Genomic DNA, 20,670 nt, shown 5'->3' on the forward strand with positions numbered 1-20,670 from the left:
AGTTGTGATAAAACAGAAGCAGGAGCCAAATTCTCTTCTCCAGAAGGAAGGAAGTTGCCTCTGTACAGCCACCTACAGGTTTGAAAGCTCTTTAATTATTGAGATACTTAGAACTACCTATAGGTGGCAGTAGAGAAACGGGAGAGATGATTTGCATACTTTTTCCCAAGAAGCATTGCTTGTAAGATTTGCTAAACCAAAATCTCTGCAAAAGAGAACCAGTACCCCTGAGAGTATATGAAGTTCCACATGACTCTTCCTAAAGCAACGCTCACGCATTTTGGCTATGTTAGGTCACTATTGCAGTAGATTCATTATGGGGCAATTGGCATAAGCCTCATGGTTTTTTTTTTTGCTTTCCCCTGGATCAACACTATAGGGGACTGTAGGGTTATAGATTGGACCTGATGGACTGATGTCTTGATCCAACCTCATCTACTATGTAACTATGTTATTGCTGATGCTGTCACCCATGTCTAGGGCTAGTTCCTTTGTCTGTTTTCTGCTTCAGTAAAGCAATACATAGATGATAACATATACCTACCAGGACCTTAGACTGTGAGGATAAAGGTCCTGCAAGCTGCACTAACTGATAAAACCGAGGAAGGCAATGGGGACATGGTGACCTGACTGTTAGAGAAGGAAAGAAATTTTCTGAGAGAAGTCCTCAGTAGTTGATGCCTTTTTTAATGGCTAACTCAAAAAGTTTTTTGATGACATATCGAGCTTTCGGGACTACTATAAAGGTCCCTTCATCAGGATGGTATAACACAATGTCTGAAGGTAGGCATATATATACAGAGAAATGGAGTGTTAGATGCAAAATAGATGGAAAACAGAACATAAACAGTTTTAAAAAAAAACACATATATATCAGTTCGCAGGAAAGTTCTCTGGGTTTATGGCTTCTTTGATCAGTGACGTGGTGTCTAGTGGTTATAAAAGGCCATAAAACCGTGGGCCCTGTTTAAACCTTGTTGGAGAGTGCAAAGGGTCGTCATAAGTTTAAATTCCCATATGAGGCGATCTTTTCTGTCTCTGAAATTTCCTCTTAGTATCAGGATCTTCATATCCTGGGTCATATTATGATTTTGATTACAGAAGTGTTTTGGCACCGGGAGGTCCATTCTTTGCTCTCTAATCGTATGTCTGTGTGAGTTCATCCTCATCCTAAGTGACTGTCCTGTCTCACCTACATACAGGCCCTCAGGACACTTAGTACACAATATCAAATACACTACATTAGGTGTGCTGCAGGTGTTAGAGAAGGGGAAGGGGAAGTTTAGGAACTATAGGAGAGAAGGGACTATAGGAACCAGAGTTAGGGCAGGGGGTTGGGACTTTGATGAATCTGAGGTCACATGATAGTTCTCAATAGTATCTATAGACAACAAAGAGAGTCCTCTTGTTTGCACAGCAACCCATGCTAGAAAAACCAAGTCACACTGTGATCATGTGATTTACTGAAAAAGGTGAAAGCAGGATAAGGAAAGACGCTGAATATACAACTATTACTACTGAGGGGATGTTCTTCTAGACAATATAGTACAGTACGTAAAAACAAATCACTGGAGTGTGCTCTCAGTAAAATATTTGGAAGGACTCACCAATGGTGTAGCCTCTCTTCAGCTCTCCTCTCCTTGGGTGACGTTTTTGAGAATTTGCGGTATTGTGCTCTTCTTCAGAGATAGTCTTACTAACCAGCGGTGGTTTACTTGCTTGCGGGGGTGTATCAGTCATAGGATTATATCCCGGGGAGGCAATGTCCACCGACTGGGACTTTCTTTTCAACCTGTTGATAGAAAAGTTTTAATATCAATGACATCATCATAAGAATATAAAATAATAGGGAACTGGTTAGTACAAAGAATAGAAGCTAAAAAGTCATAAAATAATGAAAGATAATGGGTTTGTCCAGGTTAGAAATCCATTTTATATATGCCCTTTTGGAGAGAATACAGGGCATCAGGAACCTCATTTCGTGGTCGGAGCGGAGAGTGTCTGTCACTCTGGAGGACCTGTCCTGTCCTGTAACCTACTATTTTCAATGCAAGCTGTGTAATGCTTCATCTCACCAGTGGTGGTGCTGTGGGTAAATTGAATCCTTACCGCTCAGTTCCCCTCACAGATTACAGATGATCGCTGGAGTGCAACCAGCAAGGAATTTATATGGTAATAAAAATACACAAAGCAAACTCATAAAAATCTCTACAAGGTTAAGGCCTCATATAGCAAAACATAACTAACAAATGCTGCGGGGAAAAAAGGCAGTAAAAAAACGCAGCATTTTTCATTGATTTTTTTTCCTGAATTTTTTTGTTTTTCCCCCCTTAAAAATATATAGGGAATAGATGGGCAAAAAAATAAATAAATAAATAAAATAAATCACATGCTGTGTTTTTCGAAAATGCAGCTTTTTTTTCTTGCAATGTGTGGATGAGATTAATGAATTATTATACAAAGTAGTGTTTTTTTCTGCTGCATTTCCACAAAATGTGGGGCCTTAGCCTAATACAAATGTAGCCAAATTTAACATGACTTTTAATGCATTAAAGGGGTTTTCCAGGGAAAATGTTTTTCTTTAACAAAGGTCTGTTAGTGTTATTAATGGGTCATCAAGTGCCCCTAATTACCTTTTAGCAGTGTTTTGAGTGATTTCTGGGTCTCCGAGAGCTCCTGGTATCCTCTGCATTTGTTTACTGATATAGTTTCCTGTTCTTTAAATCCTACAACTACCATGATGCATTGCACTTCAGTAAGAACTGACTCACACTAACTCCTCCTCTCACTCCCACCCCCTCCCAGTCTCCCTAGCTAGTCCGCCCACTGCTAGCCCTTCCCAGCTAACTAACTCAATCCCCCACCACATCATACTTACCTGTCTTCCTGTCCGGATCTTCCAGGCCTGAGATATCACTTCCTTCTCTGTGGCCGGCTCCTTCTCCTCTTGACGTCTGCCAGCGCCTGTGCAATACAGCCAGCTGTGCGTTTTTTGCTGCGTTTTACTATGTTGGGCCAAGATAACTCTTAAGCCACCATTGAGTATGTGACAACTGACAAGCCATTGGCACCCCAGTAAAATACTATGAAACAGATCATTGTTGGGGCTTCCTCTTTCCAAGGACCTGGTGATCTCAAGTGTACAGAGAGGAAGAACGTCAGTAAAGTTCAGTATACACTGCCTGCATAGGAGATGTTTAATAGGTAATAAGTGTGCAGTGATGCAGACAGGACTTAGTTATTAGGACTTTGGGATGCTCTGACCCTGCATTTCCAGGCATCATTACCAGCCTTCTCCTGGGCATCCTGACACCAGGCCTCATCAATATTACCTAGTTAATTCCATTTTGGAGTGCTCGTATTCTCGGAGGAGGGTGATGTGTAGCCTCCTGTTTCCAGGCAGCTGAGAGGCAGCATCTGGCCGCTGACAAAATGTACAATATTAATTTGGCTGCTTGTCTCCGGAAATTTGATTAATTTGATTACATTGTGCCAATATGGCATAATAATTGAGCATGACCAAAATATGTGGCGCGGACCCGCGTGCGGAGAGAAATGCTCCTACCAGGTAATTTAGGATAAACACTTAGCCGGGGGGTGCGCTGGGGGCGCCTCTCACCATCACATTACATATAGCAGTTTACTTAGCAAATATCTGGATCTAGAAATAGACAAATCACAGAGTTCGGGCAAATAATCTGCTTCAGATGCACCAGGCAGGATGTAAAAGTGTTGTACCTCCATTGCATAGAATATGTGATACGTGTCTGACCACTAGGACTTTGTGTCTAGACATGCAGGACTTTGTGTCTGGTTAAAAAAAAATACACCGCGGAGACCACAAAACGCTCACGGGCACTCACGGGAGGACACTGTCTCCTGATGGCAGAAGATGGAAACCTGAAAGTGGAGACCGGGATGCAGATGTGAACCCGCCGTGAGCCTAATAAACTATCATTTGTCATTTCCGTAGGGTTTTTTGCAGCAGTCACCTCATTTATATCACAGAAAATATTGCAATGAAAGAGAACACCTCTATAGACAACACCACTGATCCATCATTACATCCATTACTGACAATAGATAATGTCACAGCTTATCTGCTCCCTTCCATGCACTGAGTACGTGTAGAGGGTAGGGTTGAGCCGATCTTGACTTTTCAGGATCGATTTTGAAATCCGATTTCCGATCATTTTTCATTCGAACCCGATCTTGATCCCAATTCCGATCCCAATGCAAGTCAATGGGATTTTTTTTTTACTAATCAGAGATCGGATTTTAAAAACAATCCTATTCACTATACAGCATGGAATCTAACAATTGAACGCTTTAATTGTTAGAAGTGATTTTTTTTTAATCACTAAGTAGCCAGAGGATGGCTACCTGCAGAGATGGCTGGTCCGGCCCGGTGTTCTCGTTCTTCTTCGCCTCGCTGCTCCCGCCTCCCAGGTTAGGAGAGTGTGGGCGGGTACAGGGTGGGGAGACGTGACATTTCCCCTCCCAGTACCTGCCCACACTCTCCTAAGCCACATGCCCCGCCTTCTTCCTAGCTCTTTAACACTAACCTGGGAGGTGGGGCAGAAGGCAAAGAAGAACAAGAACACCAAGCACCGGACAAGCCATCTCTTCAGGTAAGTAGCTAATAGAGATGTTAGCTAGTCTCCCATTAGAATGAATGGACGCAGCCGGCGCGCAGGGGGTTAAGGCTGTATGCCGGCTGCTTCCATTCATTCCTATGGAACCGCAGCGAAGCCTTCACACTGAATATACACTCCGCTCAGTGTGAAGGCTAAATTGTTAGCTTTTCCCACAATGCTTGGCCAGTAGCAAAGCATTGTGGGAAATAATCACCGATCTCGATCCCACCTAAAAAGATCGTGTTCGGAATTCCGATCGTGATCGTGAAGTTTTCTCGATCGCCAATCGGAATCCGATCTTTTCCGAACACGATCGCTCAACCCTAGTAGAGAGCGACCCATAGACATTAATGAGTCAGCTCCAAACTATAGCTGCCTATGGCCATGACTGTGCTGTAAAGCATATCACTAAATGCTGTTAACAGAGGGGAAGCTTAAGCAAGATGGCCACCTCCTTAATCACGTACAGGAAAGTACAATCAGACAGTACAAACAAATTAGAAAAAAAAGTGACGGATCTGTTAGTGTCTATAATTAACATTTTGTAACAGATCCTAGCAGTACTAAGAATTACTGAATTTCCCCATGATTAAAGGATTATCTTATCTTAATAGTGTGATCGCCCCTTAATGGGTCCAAATGGCTCTTACACATAAGAAGACACCATGGAGACCCAGAATCTTCTGCTCGTGCCTCTTCTCCAAGCTGCGTCACTTTCTTCTAGAACTTTCCGTAATGCCTTATCATCATGGCTGCCTGACTGCATCCACCTCGGGATATGAATTGCTCTTTAATCTTAAATCATCCGCTAGTCTATCAGTTCCTTAAGATTCATTTCTCATCCTTGATGGCGACGTAAACCATAACCACAGTAAATGAAGAAAAACAAGCAATTCAATGGCGGGAGAAAGAAACGTGCCTGGGCTGAGTTTGGTTTCCCTGTGAATAATATCTGCGGATTCGTAATGTCTTCTCTCCCAGCGACATCACTCATGATTCTTCGACTTCCTCCAGACCTGTGACGTGACTGGTAATATCTGGCCCAGCATTTGTAAGGCAGGAGAATTAGAAGACTACATTATTCAGGATGGCAGGAGCCCGCCACGATTTATGAAGGGTCGGAGAAGGAAGATTTATGCCATTGGGTGACTTTTATGGGGAGGAATGTGATTAGAGACTGTTTCCGTGTGATAAATAAATGTTAGGGGACACATCTTACTCCCCTTTCATTTTTCAGGCCGCGGCCATTGATACCTATCTGAATGGTGGATTGCTCTCGGGATTTATTTTTCCAATAAATCAAATATTTATGGAATTTGTCTTTTTTTTTTCCCTCTATAACATTAAAAAAAATTGTAATAGAAAAATAAAAACAAAAAAATTGCATTATTTCATAATATTTAAATAATATACAAAAAATGTAAAAAAATAAAATTCTTTATGTTATTACTGAGGACATTTTTTTTAGAGTGTCTGTTCTAAGCTGTGAACACTAGATCTGGAAATAGATTTTATAGCAACCTCCAGGACAACCCTAAAGAGCAAACCATTGACTTCTATGGGAGTGTGTTGTGGGCATGCTCTGTAATGGAAGAAGGAGGGGCTAAGATTATATATAGTCGATGGTTTGATTCTGTCATTGTAGCCTGCAGCTATTTAATAAAAGTGTTGCGTGTTATGGTAGTCCTGCCCTTTTTTTATAATAATGGGTTTGGTCAGAGAATGATCCATTGACTTGTTTGGGTATGTAGTGGGCATGCTCTGTGATATAGACATTAGTCAATGTGCAGGGGCAGAAGGAGAAGAAGTTGACGGTCTCCATCAACTACTGCCAATGATCCAATTTTTTTCTGTCTTCAGTATAATAATAGGAGTTCTGCATTTTATATTATTCTGCCCATAGTAATCAAGGGAGTGTTGTGGACATGCTCGGTGACCTGCTCAAAAGCCACCAAGTCGCCAATAAATTTTTTAGGCGATGTTCACACTACCGTTGTTTGATACTCTCATCTGTCATAGGATGACAGCAACAGACATTAACTGTAGCATAGTAATGGGCACAGACGGAGCCCCCTCATCTTGTATTTGATACCATTGATACCTGATGAAGGGGTCTCCTCCTGCATCTGTCATTTAAAGGGGTTGTCCCATCACAAGGATCCTATCTATACTGCTTGTTAATGTGGATTTAAGACTTTTCCTAAATACACTGCTTCAGCAAAACTGCTTTGTTTGTCCACTATCTTACTTTATTCAATTCATTGTTGACACAGCCCTGACTTATCTGCTCAAAAGTCAAGTGATGTATCTGCCTGCTCTCAGGGGGGAGGGAGGAGGGGCTAAGTGCAGGGAGCGAGTTTGTGTTTCTAGCTATTACTGTGTCTGCACCACGTGACCTAGGTCCTGCTCTCAGATAGGGAAGTGGAGCTGCTTTCATTTCTGAACTCATCTTCTGTTCTCACAGTTATCAGGCTAGCTAATTAAATTGTGTTCATTATGGCAGAGACAGGCAGTCTCTGTATGTAACGCAGAATGGAGTTGCTCCTGCCTGTACTTCATAGTCCAATATTGTGCTTATAGTGTTTTTTGAGGACCTTTGATGACATCACAGGCCCTTCAGCCGCCCCATAGGATCACGCTATGTGATGGGCGGAGCTACACGGTAATTTGGGGGCGGAGCTAAACGGCAGGTTGCATGTGAAACCCCACCCACCAAATGACACAAGAAACCAGGAAGAAAGAAGATTTTACAGCAGTGAAGACTGGTGAGTATGCGACGTGGGAATACCCCTTTAATGTCCTGTGATGGATGAGAGCAATGGACATTATATAACAGTAGTGTGAACCTAGCCTTGTTATGTCCTGCTGTGTCAGAGATTAAATCCGCACCGTGCAGACAGATTTATAGGACTGCTGTCTTCTCTGTTATAGGATCGATATCACTGACAACGGGAGTTTTTACAGGTAATAGAATTGAAATATTTGGCAGTAAACTGCCGCATACACTATGCAACTTTGTAATATGGAAGCATAGGGTCACCAAAGGTTAAGCTGTGGGTTACGACACTTGACTGGTGTCAGGTTTACCTATTCTCTTTCTCCGGGTTACAACTCAAGCACCAGTGGAAAGGCCAAAAGGTTTATTACACTTTATTAGAGTTCCCTTCAAACAGTCATCCCCTTGCCCTACAAATAACGGGTTCCCACCTATACAATGCCATTTGTATTACCTCTCTATATGGAAGAGGGTGCTCTCTATATCTTCGGGCCTGCCTAGCCTTCCATACTCAACCCCTACACAAATATCCCTCTGCCTCATCCAAATTGCAAAATCCAAACCTATATACAAAAACCTGGCTAAAGTATCAACCTCATCGATTCTACTAAGACCCCTTTCGATAAGGGTAGGCTGGGGACACCAATATTCTCCTCGCTTTGCTCTCTAACTCTAGGGCCCCTAGTGGGAGGTGCTGTCTCCACCTATCCCCCGCCCCCGCCTACAGGGCCCTCCCATGCAGAGCCTATCTCTCGTATACAATAACATTTCTTGGTGAAATTGAAAGTTATCGCTTCACATTGAGATTTTTTCCAATTTGTTCAGTCTTTTGCCCCCAGCTTCCCCGAGCCCATAATATCCGCATTTATTTCCCTGTATCGTCTAGTATTTCATTTAGAAATTCTGTTATTTCTCAGAATGAATGTTCTTATTTTCCACGATTAATGATTAGTAATTTGCAGAATTTCATCTCGTCTAGACACGCTATGTGTGGGAAGTTTACTATGCCAGTTCACATACGGATTTATTATTATGATGTTATTCCTCCAGTATCGGCCTCGCTATTTTCATTACTTGCAAATTACAGTTTTACGCAGATAGATTAACATTTAGAACTGGATTGTAAAAGGCAACCACAATGCTATGTCTGCTTTATATGATATATGGGCGCTCACGGAAAGTCGGACTGGTGCAGCGGCGTACCAGTGGGTCCAGACTCTCATACTTGTCTATTTGGCCAAGGCCATGAAACCCCATTAAGCTGTTCCCTGCATGTATTGTTAACATTTATTATTGGAATCCTACATTTAGTTTTCTTATCAAGACAACCAGTCCATATGTCCTAAATGTGCCCATAGATATAATAGAAGGGGTCTCTTCACTCGGGAGGAAACCTAAGCCCCCAGCTGGCCATCTGCTTGAAGAGGCTGCAGTGTCCAGGTGAGCACTTACCGAGCACAGTGCTGTACATTTAAGTGTAAACTCAATTTTATTGAAATTTCCAAAATAAAGAAGCAGAATCACAAAGCATTACAAAATGGCAAAACAGTGCCCAGGACAGGCTAAACAAGAGGCACACGTGCCAGCAGTATGCAAGTCAAAACAAGTCAAAAGGAGCATCAGCAGACACAGCATGGCCCCAAGAATGATACCAAAACAACACAGAACTAGGGGAGGACAAAACACCACGAGGACAGGAGACAAAAGGGGGGAGAGGAAAACAACAGCCAACATAGAAGTGAAGAGCAGGGTAAGAAAGGAAAGAGAAGGAGGACGAAAAACGCCCATGAACTCCAAAAAGGGAAACACCAGAAGAAAGATTAAGGGAAAAGTGAAGAGAACTCAGTCGAATCCTGAAACGCGATCCACGGCCGCCAGAGGGTCTCGAATTTAGATGAATCCACCAGATCCTCCGCTACAATTGCTTCCATCCTCCTAATGAGAAGGAATTCCTGGAGCCATTCCAACAAGGATGGAACCACCGGACTGCGCCAATGGCGTGGAATGACCGTTCTGGCAGCCATCAGGAAATGACGTAGCAGGTCACCCTTGACCCTAGAAATCTTACCAGGGATAAGAGAGAGAAGAGCCAGTTGAGGGGAGGGGGACACAGAACGACCACTAACCTTAGAGTACAGGGAAAAGACAGATAACCAAAACTCCTGAATCTTTCCGCAGTCCCACCAAATATGGAGGAAAGATCCCACAGCAGATCCACAGCGCCAACACTCGTCCGACACAGAGGGGAAGATGCGATGCAAGAGGGTCGGACAACGGTACCAACGAGATAAGATTTTATAGTTTTTCTCCTGTGCACCACAGGGCAAAGGCAGCTTGTGAGTCAACAGAAAGGAACATTCCCAATCAGCAGCAGATAAGCGGGAGCACAAATTAGAGTCCCAGGCATTAGTGAAGGGAGGGAGACCGGGTGCAGAAGCTGTTAAAAGAATGTCATAGAGGGTGGAAAGAACTCAAGTCGGCACTCCGGAGCGAAGAAATTCGGACTCCAAGACGGTCGGGGCGGCGGAGAGGATGGGTTGCAAAGAGAACCGACGAAGAAACGTAGCGAGTTGATTATACTCTAGCCAAGATAACAGAAGGTCGGGGGAGGATGCCTGTAGTACACTAAGAGGAGGTAGGGGAGTGGACCTGGCGACGCACCCCAAACGGACATCATCAGAAGCAGACCAACAAAGAAAACGAGGAGCGGTGCGGCCGGGGGGAAACATGCCGTTCCGAAACAGGGGGGTCGGGCGACCCGGGACATTGGCCAGGGAGAGAGAGGAGCGAACAGAATCCCAGGTGGACAGGAAGTGGGAAGAAAGAGGAGAGACATGGGTCAAAGCCGGCCGAAAGTGAGAGGGGATCCACGGGAGAGAGGCGATGGGCAGAGAGAAGCTCCGCCTCAATGGAGACGCATTGTTTATCCAAAGCCCGGAAACGCCAGTCAAAGAGACGGAGTAAAATCGCCGAGCGGTAATATAAGAAAGGGTCAGGAAGTCCCGCCCCCCCATTAGTCTTGCGACGGGAAAGGGTTCGGAATTTAATTCTGCTACGCAAGGAGCCCCAAACAAATCTGCCAAACATCGACTGGAGAGTCTTAAAGAAACGCCTAGACACAGGGATCGGAGGGGCCTGAAAAAGGTAAAGGAACCAGGGCACGACGTCCATCTTCAAAGCATTAATGCGGCCGAACCAAGAAAGTCCCAGGGACCCATAAGCCCGCAAATCGACTGCAGTTCTCTCGAGCAGAGGGAGGTAATTCAACTCAACCAAGGCAGAGGAGTCAGCAGGGATCTGAACACCCAGATATTTAATAGCGCTAGGCTGCCATTTAAAGGGGTAATCAGCGGCTAGTTGTAGAACCTCCGACTGTGTGAGGGAGATGTTAAGGGCCTCGCTCTTGGAAAGATTAACCTTAAAGTTAGAGGCATTACTATATCGTCGGAACTCGTCGAGGATCGCAGAAAAGGAGTCACGCGGCTGAGCAACATAAAGCAATAAGTCATCAGCGTAAAGAGCTAGGCGAACCTGAGACCGGCCCAGTGGAAGACGCGAGATATCAGAGCAAGATCGAAGCGTGACCGCCAAATGTTCCATTACAAGAGCATAAAGTAAAGGAGATAGGGGACAACCCTGCCTAGTACCATTACGCACAGGAAAGGGGTCGGATAATAGGCCATTAACACGGACCTGCGCCGATGCATCGCCATACAGGGATAGGACCTTATACAAGAAACTAGAACCAACGTTCACTTGTTCCAGGGTAACACGCAGAAAGCCCCAATGGACGCGGTCGAACGCCTTCTCGGCATCGATAGATAAAAGGCACAAAGGAGTACCCCTGGAGCGCGCGGCACCGGTAACTAAAATGGTCTTGCAAATGTTATCCCTGGCTTCACGGCCTGGGATGAACCCCACCTGATCAGTGTGAACCAAGCGAGGCATCAGAGGGGAAAGGCGATTCGCCAGGAGCTTTGCATAAAGCTTAATGTCTATGTTGAGGAGAGAGGTCGATAACTTGCACAACATCGGGGATCCTTACCCGGTTTAGGAAGAACCGCAATTGAAGCAGAAAGGAACTGGCTCGTGAAAGGAGTTTCTGCATCCAGGCTATTAAACACGCGAAGGAGAAAGGGGGTGTAAATGCGGGACCCTCAGAGAAGGTAAGTTGCTAGGTCAAGCAGACGGAGGCAAGGAGATTAGCTCTCAGTTGTAGTCAGTTTATTGGAGGCAGTTCACACAGTCCACAGAATGTAAATCAAAAACAGCTTTCTTCAGCATAAGGATAACATAAAGGAGCTTTCTTCAGCAGGGTACAAAAATTAAACAACAAAACAGTCCTTACTTCAGGATGTAAAGAAGGTAAGTCCTCAGGCTTTCCTCACCCACACACAAGGTGAATTTTAAGGTTTTATCCTCCAGACACACACAGGGCAGTGTGTACAACAGGTTTCTCCTCCAAGAGACGACCACACCCCCTTCCCATGGGCAACCTCAGTGCTTTTATAGCTGACCACTTGAGTCAGCCAGCAAAACCCAGGACTGGAGTATCGGCCTGAGTTTACAACAACACCTAACTCCTGGTCCCATACTCCAGCCAGTCACCTTGTAGATACTAACCATCTTAGTGGAATGTACCTGCCCTCTACCACTTTACCATCTGCCTGTTTACAGGGGCCACCTGGGTCTTGCAAGTTTTAAAGAAACGAGGGGTAAAACCATCCAGACCCGGGGATTTGCCTAAAGGGGACGATTGAATAGCCTCCGTTAACTCCTCCTCAGTAAAGGGAGAGTCGAGGGCAGACCTATCATCCGCATCTAGAGTAGGGAGGGCAGTAGACGCCACATATTCCCTTATCTTATTCAGTGCAGTCTCCGGGTCCAGATCGGCATAATGCCCCTTCAAATTATATAGGTCATGAAAGAACTCGCGAAAGGCGCCCGCTATAGAAGGAGGGTCATGTACTAGACGCGCCGTGCGGTCCCGAACGCATGGGATATACGTCGTCGAAAGTCGGGGGTGAAGGCGTCTAGCCAGGAGGCGACTACATTTGTCAGCGTGTTCGTAGAAATGTCTTTTCAGTCGATCCCGTTGGCGGATAGAGATCTCGTCCCGGAAAGAGCGGAGGTCTTCCCGCGCGTTGAGAAGTTCATTGAGTGTGGAAGATGCCAAAGTCCGCTTGTGTTCAAGTTCCAAAGAACGAATGCGGGCAAGACGGGATGCTATCCCGGTTGACCGTTCTTTTTTGAGACGCGAACCATGCTGAATAAAAACTCCACTGAGAACGCACTTAAGAGCCTCCCATCGCACCGGGAGGGGAGTCAGATCCTGCGCATGGTCAGCCTCGAAATTACGAATAGTATCCGAGATTGCATTTTGGCATGTCGCGTCTTTGAGAAGATTATCGTTGAGGCGCCAATTAAAGGGACGCAAAAAAAGGCCCGGGATTGCAAGGGAGAGGAAGACCGGAGCGCGATCAGACCACAGAACCGAGCCGATCTGCGCAGACGGGGACCAGGATAAGCGTGATGACTAACCAGAAAAAAATCTAGACGACCATATGAACCATGGGCTGGAGAGTGATAGGTGTAATCGCGGCCCTGCGGGTGAAGAAGACGCCAAACATCCACAAGGCGGTGGGAGTGAAGAGAGGAGCGAAGCTTACGAAGCTGAGACGGTGCGCAAACCGCCCGAGGGGGAGAAGCGTCAAGCGCCGAGTCAAGTACGAAATTAAAGTCTCCCCCTAAGAGGACCACCCCGTCACTCAGTGCCGTACATTTATATAGTGGCTGTGCTTGGTATTGCAGAATGGGACTGAGCTGCTATCAAACCATGTGTTTAATGGTGTCATATGGCCTGCAAAATTGAAGTGGTGCTCACTACTGCAGATCCCAGATATTGGACCCCATGGATCTGCACCTTTCCTAAGGATAGGTCATCAATTAAAAATTCCTTAACCCCCCTTTAAGCTTCTGAAATAAGTATTTCTGACCCTAGCAATGTATAATAGGATGCCTTCTATAGGGCAGACCTTAAAAGAGGTGGCTCAGAATGGGGCAGCATGGTGGCTCGTTGGTTGCCACTTACCCTGAGGTTTTGGATCCGACCAAGGGCAATATCTGCATGGTACAATCAACTAATCATTGGGGATGAGCACCTTTATGGTAGCCACTAGTGCCCCTACTCTAAAGGCACGGTGTGCAACCAGATGGTCATCAGCGGTGGATACTGCCGGAGACAAGTCAGTATGAATTGTTTTTATGCTACACCTTCTCTGGCATCCTCTATGTCTTGTCTAATTTCTGGACAAACCCTTTGATAGGCTGCAAGTCACAACACAACCACTAGATGGCCACGTACAGCAGTAGCATCCCATAAGAGAGTATTGTGAAACTATATTGTTTTGAACATCTGGTCATCTCATGCCGCACACATCTGGACATGGTCAGCCAGCAGGTAATATATGGATACTATATCTGTAATTCTTACAATGTCACTTTACGTATATAAACATCTTGTTTTTGTCTCTTTCATGAATGCCACCGATACTGTCCACACCTACAGCTTTTACCTTCAGTGCATTTGGAAAAAAGAAAATGCCAAATTATTCCAATAATACAGTTAATGTGCATCTATCCAGAATGCCGTACAGATGTGACCTTTCCCGTACTGCAGGGAAATGTCAGTTTGCTATATTCCTCATATCCTAATGCTTGTCTTCAGCGTGCAGTAATACGTTGTGTGCAGCCAGAGTCTCAGAGACGTGGCGTATAAATCATTCAGTAAGTATGGTTATGTATAGCCGGTATTCTGCTACCACATAAGGTCACCCCAGAAGCGTCTAATTATCACATACTGTCAGAGAGCACCTGCATCATCCTGGATTAATGACCTCCTCCATATGTACAGTCAAGAGCAAACACATACATAGTACATCACCTTCTACACCAAGTTATGGAGGACTGTAAGCCCTCAAAATAACACTAGCACAGAAAACAATGAGGTAAACTCATACCTAACCTTAAAGGGAGTCTGTCACCAGAACCAGCATATCACCCCAGCCCTGCAGATAGATAGGTTAGGGTCACCAGAACCCATCATATGACCTCAGTCCCACAGATAGATAGGTTAGTGTCACCAGGACCAGCATATCACCCCAGCCCTGCAGATAGATAGGTTAGTGTCACCAGAACCAGCATATCACCCCAGACCTGCAGATAGATAGGTTAGTGTCTCCAGAACCTAGAATGTCAACCCAGCTACAGATAGATAGGTTAGTGTCACCAGAACCAGCATATCACCCCAGCCCTGCAGATACATAGGTTAGGGTCACCAGAACCAGCATATCACCCCAGCCCTGCAGATAGATAGGTTAGTGTCACCAGAACCAGCATATCACCCCAGCTCTGCAGATAGATAGGTTAGTGTCACCAGGACCAGCATATCACCCCAGCCCTGCAGATACATAGGTTAGGGTCACCAGAACCCATCATATGACCTCAGTCCCACAGATAGATAGGTTAGTGTCACCAGGACCAGCATATCACCTTAGTCCCACAGATAGATAGGTTACTGTCACCAGAACCAGCATATCACCCCAGCCCTGCAGATAGATAGGTTAGTGTCACCAGAACCAGCATATCACCCCAGCCCTGCAGATAGATAGGTTACTGTCACCAGAACCAGCATATCACCCCAGCCCTGCAGATAGATAGGTTAGTGTCACCAGAACCAGCATATCACCCCAGCCCTGCAGATAGATAGGTTAGTGTCACCAGAACCAGCATATCAACCAAGCCCTGCAGATAGATAGGTTAGTGTCACCAGAACCAGCATATCACCCCAGACCTGCAGATAGATAGGTTAGTGTCTCCAGAACCTAGAATGTCAACCCAGCTACAGATAGATAGGTTAGTGTCACCAGAACCCAGAATAAAAACTCAGCCCTGCAGATGGATAGGTTAGTATCACCAGAACCACCATATTAACCCAACTGCAGATAGATAGGTTAGTCTCACCAGACCAAAGCATATCAACCCAGGCCTGCAGATAGATAGGTTAGTATCACCAGAACCAGCATATCACCCCAGTCCTGCAGATAGATAGGTTAGTGTCACCAGAATTCAGCATATCACCCCAGCCTTGCAGATAGATAGGTTAATGTCACCAGAACACAGAATATCACCCCAGCCCTGCAGATAGATAGGTTAGTGTCACCTGAATCAGATCATTTCCCCTTAAGAATCACTACCTCCATACCCGAGATATTGCTATTTTTGTGAACATGCAAGTGACCTAGAGTGTCATTGCTCTGATTCAGATGACCCTAACCTATCTATCTGCAGGCTATGCTAATATGCTCTTTAAAGGGATTTTTTTTACTATTCCAAAAGATGGCACCAACAATCTCTTGATTGGTGGAGATGTAAGTCTGGAATATAACGTGCAGGTAGCAGACACAGAAACTAAAACCAGGTCAGACATTTCAAGAACTTTACTGGTGAATAATGGTGACATCTTTCAAGTGTAGTCTTCGGCTTCCTGGCCATGAAAGGGGAATCTCCCCTTCCCTCACTCATAGTTCTTTCAGAGTCACTATTGTTCACCTGCCAGATACTGGACCACCAAGGCACATTGCTCCGTATCTAGGCCCTTCCATTGAGATATGCTTTACAGCAGCCCCATGGACACATTGACCTCTATGAGATAGTGTTGTGGGAATGCTCTATGACCTGTGCAGTGATCATTGTACAGGGAGGACGAAGTGAACTATGACCATGATCTATTGTGAATGGTGGATCCTACATTACCTACTATATATATATATATATATATATATATATATATATATATATATATATATATATGTGATATCTATTATTGTATTCCTGTCTGTGATGATAAAGAGATGACTGCTGAGAAGTGATCTCTACAGAACAGGAAGTGTCAGTTCATTATTAGGCTCATTGATCAGTGTGAAAAATTGCAACATTTTAAAATATTTTTTTTTTTTTTTTAAATTTAAACAAATCCGATTAACATAAAATTTTGATTCCCACAATAAATCACTATCCCTTTAAGGAACGTCAGTAATATTAACCAGAGTAGAATTGCTCCTAATGGTGCCTGCTTTACGCTGCTGCCCGCTGAGTATTAAATAGGAATATGTCATCTAACAATAAATATCTCACATTACTATAGGCAGTTTATTCAATGATGCGTAGCGGGAAGGTTACGAATATTTTTTACGACTTTTTATTTGCATGGTTAATGTGGTGAAATAATGTCATTCTGAGTTTACTGTCATTTTACACATGTAAAGTACGCCAGCGACAAGCTGACAGGAGGCAACGAGAGTGCAACACGTTTATGGAGTTGCACCAAGTTCTACGTCTTACGTGCTGCATTATAAAAATGCTGAGATTGACAGCATGTTTATCGTTACGTAAAATGATATATTTCATGACATCTCTCCCCGGGTTTTGTAGTCTGAAGACATTGTGGAAGAATTGGTGTAATGGAAATTGTAGCATCGTGGTTTAGGTTTGCTCTAGTCCTGTGAATATAAGATCTGGGATCTGCTACATGTTTCATTTGCACTAGTATTGATACATTTTACTATTGTGTTTGCCTATTTATTCCATTGTCGTGTATTGCTCGGGACAAGAAATAGAGGCAAGGATCCGCGCTCAGTGGTCGTGCAGGAAAGGTAATGATCGTGTTGGTAGGACCAACTTTATTGGAATAAAATACAGTACAGCACAACGTGTTTCGGGTTGTAAAAAACCCTTTTTCAAGTGCACAAATCACTCACTGTCTATACACAGCAGCAGCCGGGATGTTTGGTCCAATGTGTTAGCTTTCCCTTTCCTGCACGACCACTGAGCGCGGATCCTTGCCTCCATTTCTTGTCCTGCTTATTTCCAGGGTCACCAGTGCTTGCTGACTGAACCGCTGCCACTCTCACCAGAATCATTTACCTGAATACTGCATCCCGGGGCGTTGTGACTTTATCACAACCCCATCAGGTGAGAGGCCTACTAGTCGTTTACTTTCTCAAGTTTTATCATTTTTTTAATAGTGTATACTACACTTAGTGCGCTCGGTGTCTTTCTTCTTTTTTTTTGCATGTATTGCTCGTGGGCGTAACTAAAGGATTATGGGCACTGGCGCAAAAGCTCAACTTAGGCCTCCTGCGCAATGTTTGCTTAAAGGGAATCTGTCAGGGCGATTTAAGATGCTAAACCACCCACAGGTCCTTATAGACCTTATACTGTAGTGTCCCAAATTGCCCTTTTATAAAGCCATCTACGCCCGTATTAAAGATAAAAAAGCTTTATATTTACCTAAAGATGAGTATTATAAATCTTCTCACTCCAGTGCACCAAAGAACAGGGCTAATACATTTAGGACGCACAGACTGCCAGCCATCACAGGAAATCAGATAGAAAATGAGCATGACTTATTCTATAATTTTATGCCATTGTAAGGTTGGGTTCACAGGACCCAAAAGTTACAAATATAAGAGAAGAAAGTGTCCGCCATGTTGTTTATAGTCAATGTTAACAGATGTGTATGTCACTCTACTACTGTTAATGGCCGTTGCTTTTATCCCATGACGGATGAGAACAACGGATTGTAATTATGGTAATATGACCATACCCTAAGCCTTTTGTTTAAAAAAAATTGTCTAAAGTGGACAACCCCTTTAATCTAGAACACACATCTTTGCACCCCCTCGTAACCTCCCCCCTCCATTCTATGCATATACAAGTCAGAATCTAATAATGTGACGGATAATCAGTATCTGTCAGGACAGAATCCAACCTCTAAGGTACATATGTATACAGATAACATACTATAAGGCCGTGATGGTGAGCCTATGGCACAGGTGCCAGAGGTGGCATTCAGAGCCCTCACTTTGGGCACCCATATGTGGAATAGATTATGCTGTATGGGGGCCACCGTGGAGCAAATTGTACTGTGTGGGGACCACTGTGCAGCAGATTATATTATGTGGAGGCCACTGTGGAGCTGATTGTATTGTGTGGGGGACACTATGGAGCAGATTGTACTGTGTGGGGGACACTATGGAGCAGATTATACTGTGTGTGGGACACTGTGGAGCAGATTATACTATGTGGAGGCCACTGTGGAGCTGATTGTACTGTGTGGGGGTCAATGTGAAGCAGATTGGACTGTGTGAGGGCCACTGTGCAGCAGAAAGCTCTATAAAGCCCCATTTATATGACCATATTTTGCATTTGTGTGCAATTGTGGATCCGCACATTATTAAGTTTAAATTGCCACATTGGCACTTTGTGATAATTTAGTGGGTTTTGGATTGCAGTTTGGACACTTGGTCTCTAAAAGTTTCGCTATCACTGCTATAAGGTATATAAGTGTTTGTAGACACCCGGGCAGGTGTTATATATCACGCCATACATCATACTAGTGATCGGACAGCCTGACATCTATTGTCAATTATTACTAATCTCTCTCTTCCCCAGTGCTGGGACCGACGCACTGAGAAAAATTACAGAATTGAGTTGTTGAAGAAGAAAAGGCCCCGGGGACAGCCATGAATTTCTCAGTTTAGTAATTCTTCAAATGTCCAAATGCAGCGCAGAACAGTAAAGATATTTTTGAGATAAAGAGGTTGGAATTTTTTAATTTTATTTAATTTTCTTCTATATTGAAAGTTTAATTTGCATTATTAAACGTAAACCAAAGCCGAAAGCGACTGACACCTCAGCATCCCCTACATGCAATTGTATCGGATATTCTGCAAGTGAGCTGCGGGTTTATTTATACCGCAATGAATGGAGGGCTATGCAGAACGCATTGTAAAGTCACAAGCACTCCGCTTTATTTCGCACATTTAAGCTCCGAGGGAATAGGTTGCAAATGGAGCATGAAATAGTCTTTAGGATGATCCAAATACTAAGCGGATACATTCACCATAGGAGAGAATGCGGAGTGTGAATCACGTCTTAGTGTGGTGGCCAATAATACTGATCACTGGCATCCGAAATAGCAATAGAGATATTCTGGAACCTACTTAAAGTCCTTTTGGACCGAGGAAAGTTGGTCATAAACTGATAGCAGTATAAAACCTAGACAAAATTGTTTAGATCCCCCCACTAAATGTGCCCTATTGGCGTGTAATAACACGTCGGGGTCAGTGGTGTAACTAGAAATGGCGGGCCGAACTTTTGACGCCCCCCCCCCCCCAACTGACACCGACGCCGAAGACCTCGACCGACCCCCTCCTCCGCACTCTATTATGTCCCTTAGTAAGCCCTGCACACAGTATTATCCCCCATAGTGGCCCCTGCACACAGTATTATCCCCCATAGTGGCCCCTGCACACAGTAGTATGTCCCCATAGTGGCCCCTGCACACAGTATTATGTCCCCATAGTGGCCCCTGCACACAGTATTATGTCCCCATAGTGGCCCCTGCACACAGTATTATGTCCCCATAGTGGCCCCTGCACACAGTATTATGTCCCCATAGTGGCCCCTGCACACAGTATTATGTCCCCATAGTGGCCCCTGCACACGGTATTATGTCCCCATAGTGGCCCCTGCACACGGTAGTATGTCCCTATAGTGATCCCTGCACACAGTATTATGTCCCCATAGTGGCCCCTGCACACAGTATTATCCCCCATAGTGGCCCCTGCACACAGTATTATGTCCCCATAGTGGCCCCTGCACACAGTATTATCCCCCATAGTGTTCCCTGCACACAGTATTATCCCTCATAGTGGCCCCTGCACACAGTATTATGTCCCCATAGTGGCCCCTGCACACAGTATTATGTCCCCATAGTGGCCCCTGCACACAGTATTATGCCCCATAGTGGCCCCTGCACACAGTATTATCCCCCATATTGGCCCCTGCACACAGTATTATCCCCCATAGTGGCCCCTGCACACAGTATTATCCCCCATAGTGTTCCCTGCATACAGTATTATCCCCCATAGTGGCCCCTGCACACAGTATTATGTCCCCATAGTGGCCCCTGCACACAGTATTATGTCCCCATAGTGGCCCCTGCACACAGTATTATGTCCCCATAGTGGCCCCTGCACACAGTATTATCCCCCATAGTGGCCCCTGCACACAGCATTATGTCCCCATAGTGGCCCCTGCACACGGTATTATGTCCCCATAGTGGCCCCTGCACACGGTATTATGTCCCCATAGTGGCCCCTGCACACGGTATTATGTCCCCATAGTGGCCCC

General features: G+C 44.8%; 1 protein-coding gene across 2 annotated transcripts in view; it reads right to left on the reverse strand.

The window, feature by feature from the left end:
* OXR1 (oxidation resistance 1) overlaps positions 1-20,670 on the reverse strand; it is a 358,052-nt gene that overhangs the window by 175,745 nt on the left and 161,637 nt on the right. For both annotated transcript variants that reach the window (XM_075270242.1, XM_075270241.1), the window contains exon 3: positions 1,608-1,792. In XM_075270242.1, the coding sequence (XP_075126343.1) occupies positions 1,608-1,792 (185 nt within the window). The remainder of the gene's footprint in view (positions 1-1,607; positions 1,793-20,670) is intronic.

Source organism: Leptodactylus fuscus, chromosome 4 (assembly GCF_031893055.1).
Source record: "Leptodactylus fuscus isolate aLepFus1 chromosome 4, aLepFus1.hap2, whole genome shotgun sequence".
NCBI lineage: Eukaryota > Metazoa > Chordata > Amphibia > Anura > Leptodactylidae > Leptodactylus > Leptodactylus fuscus.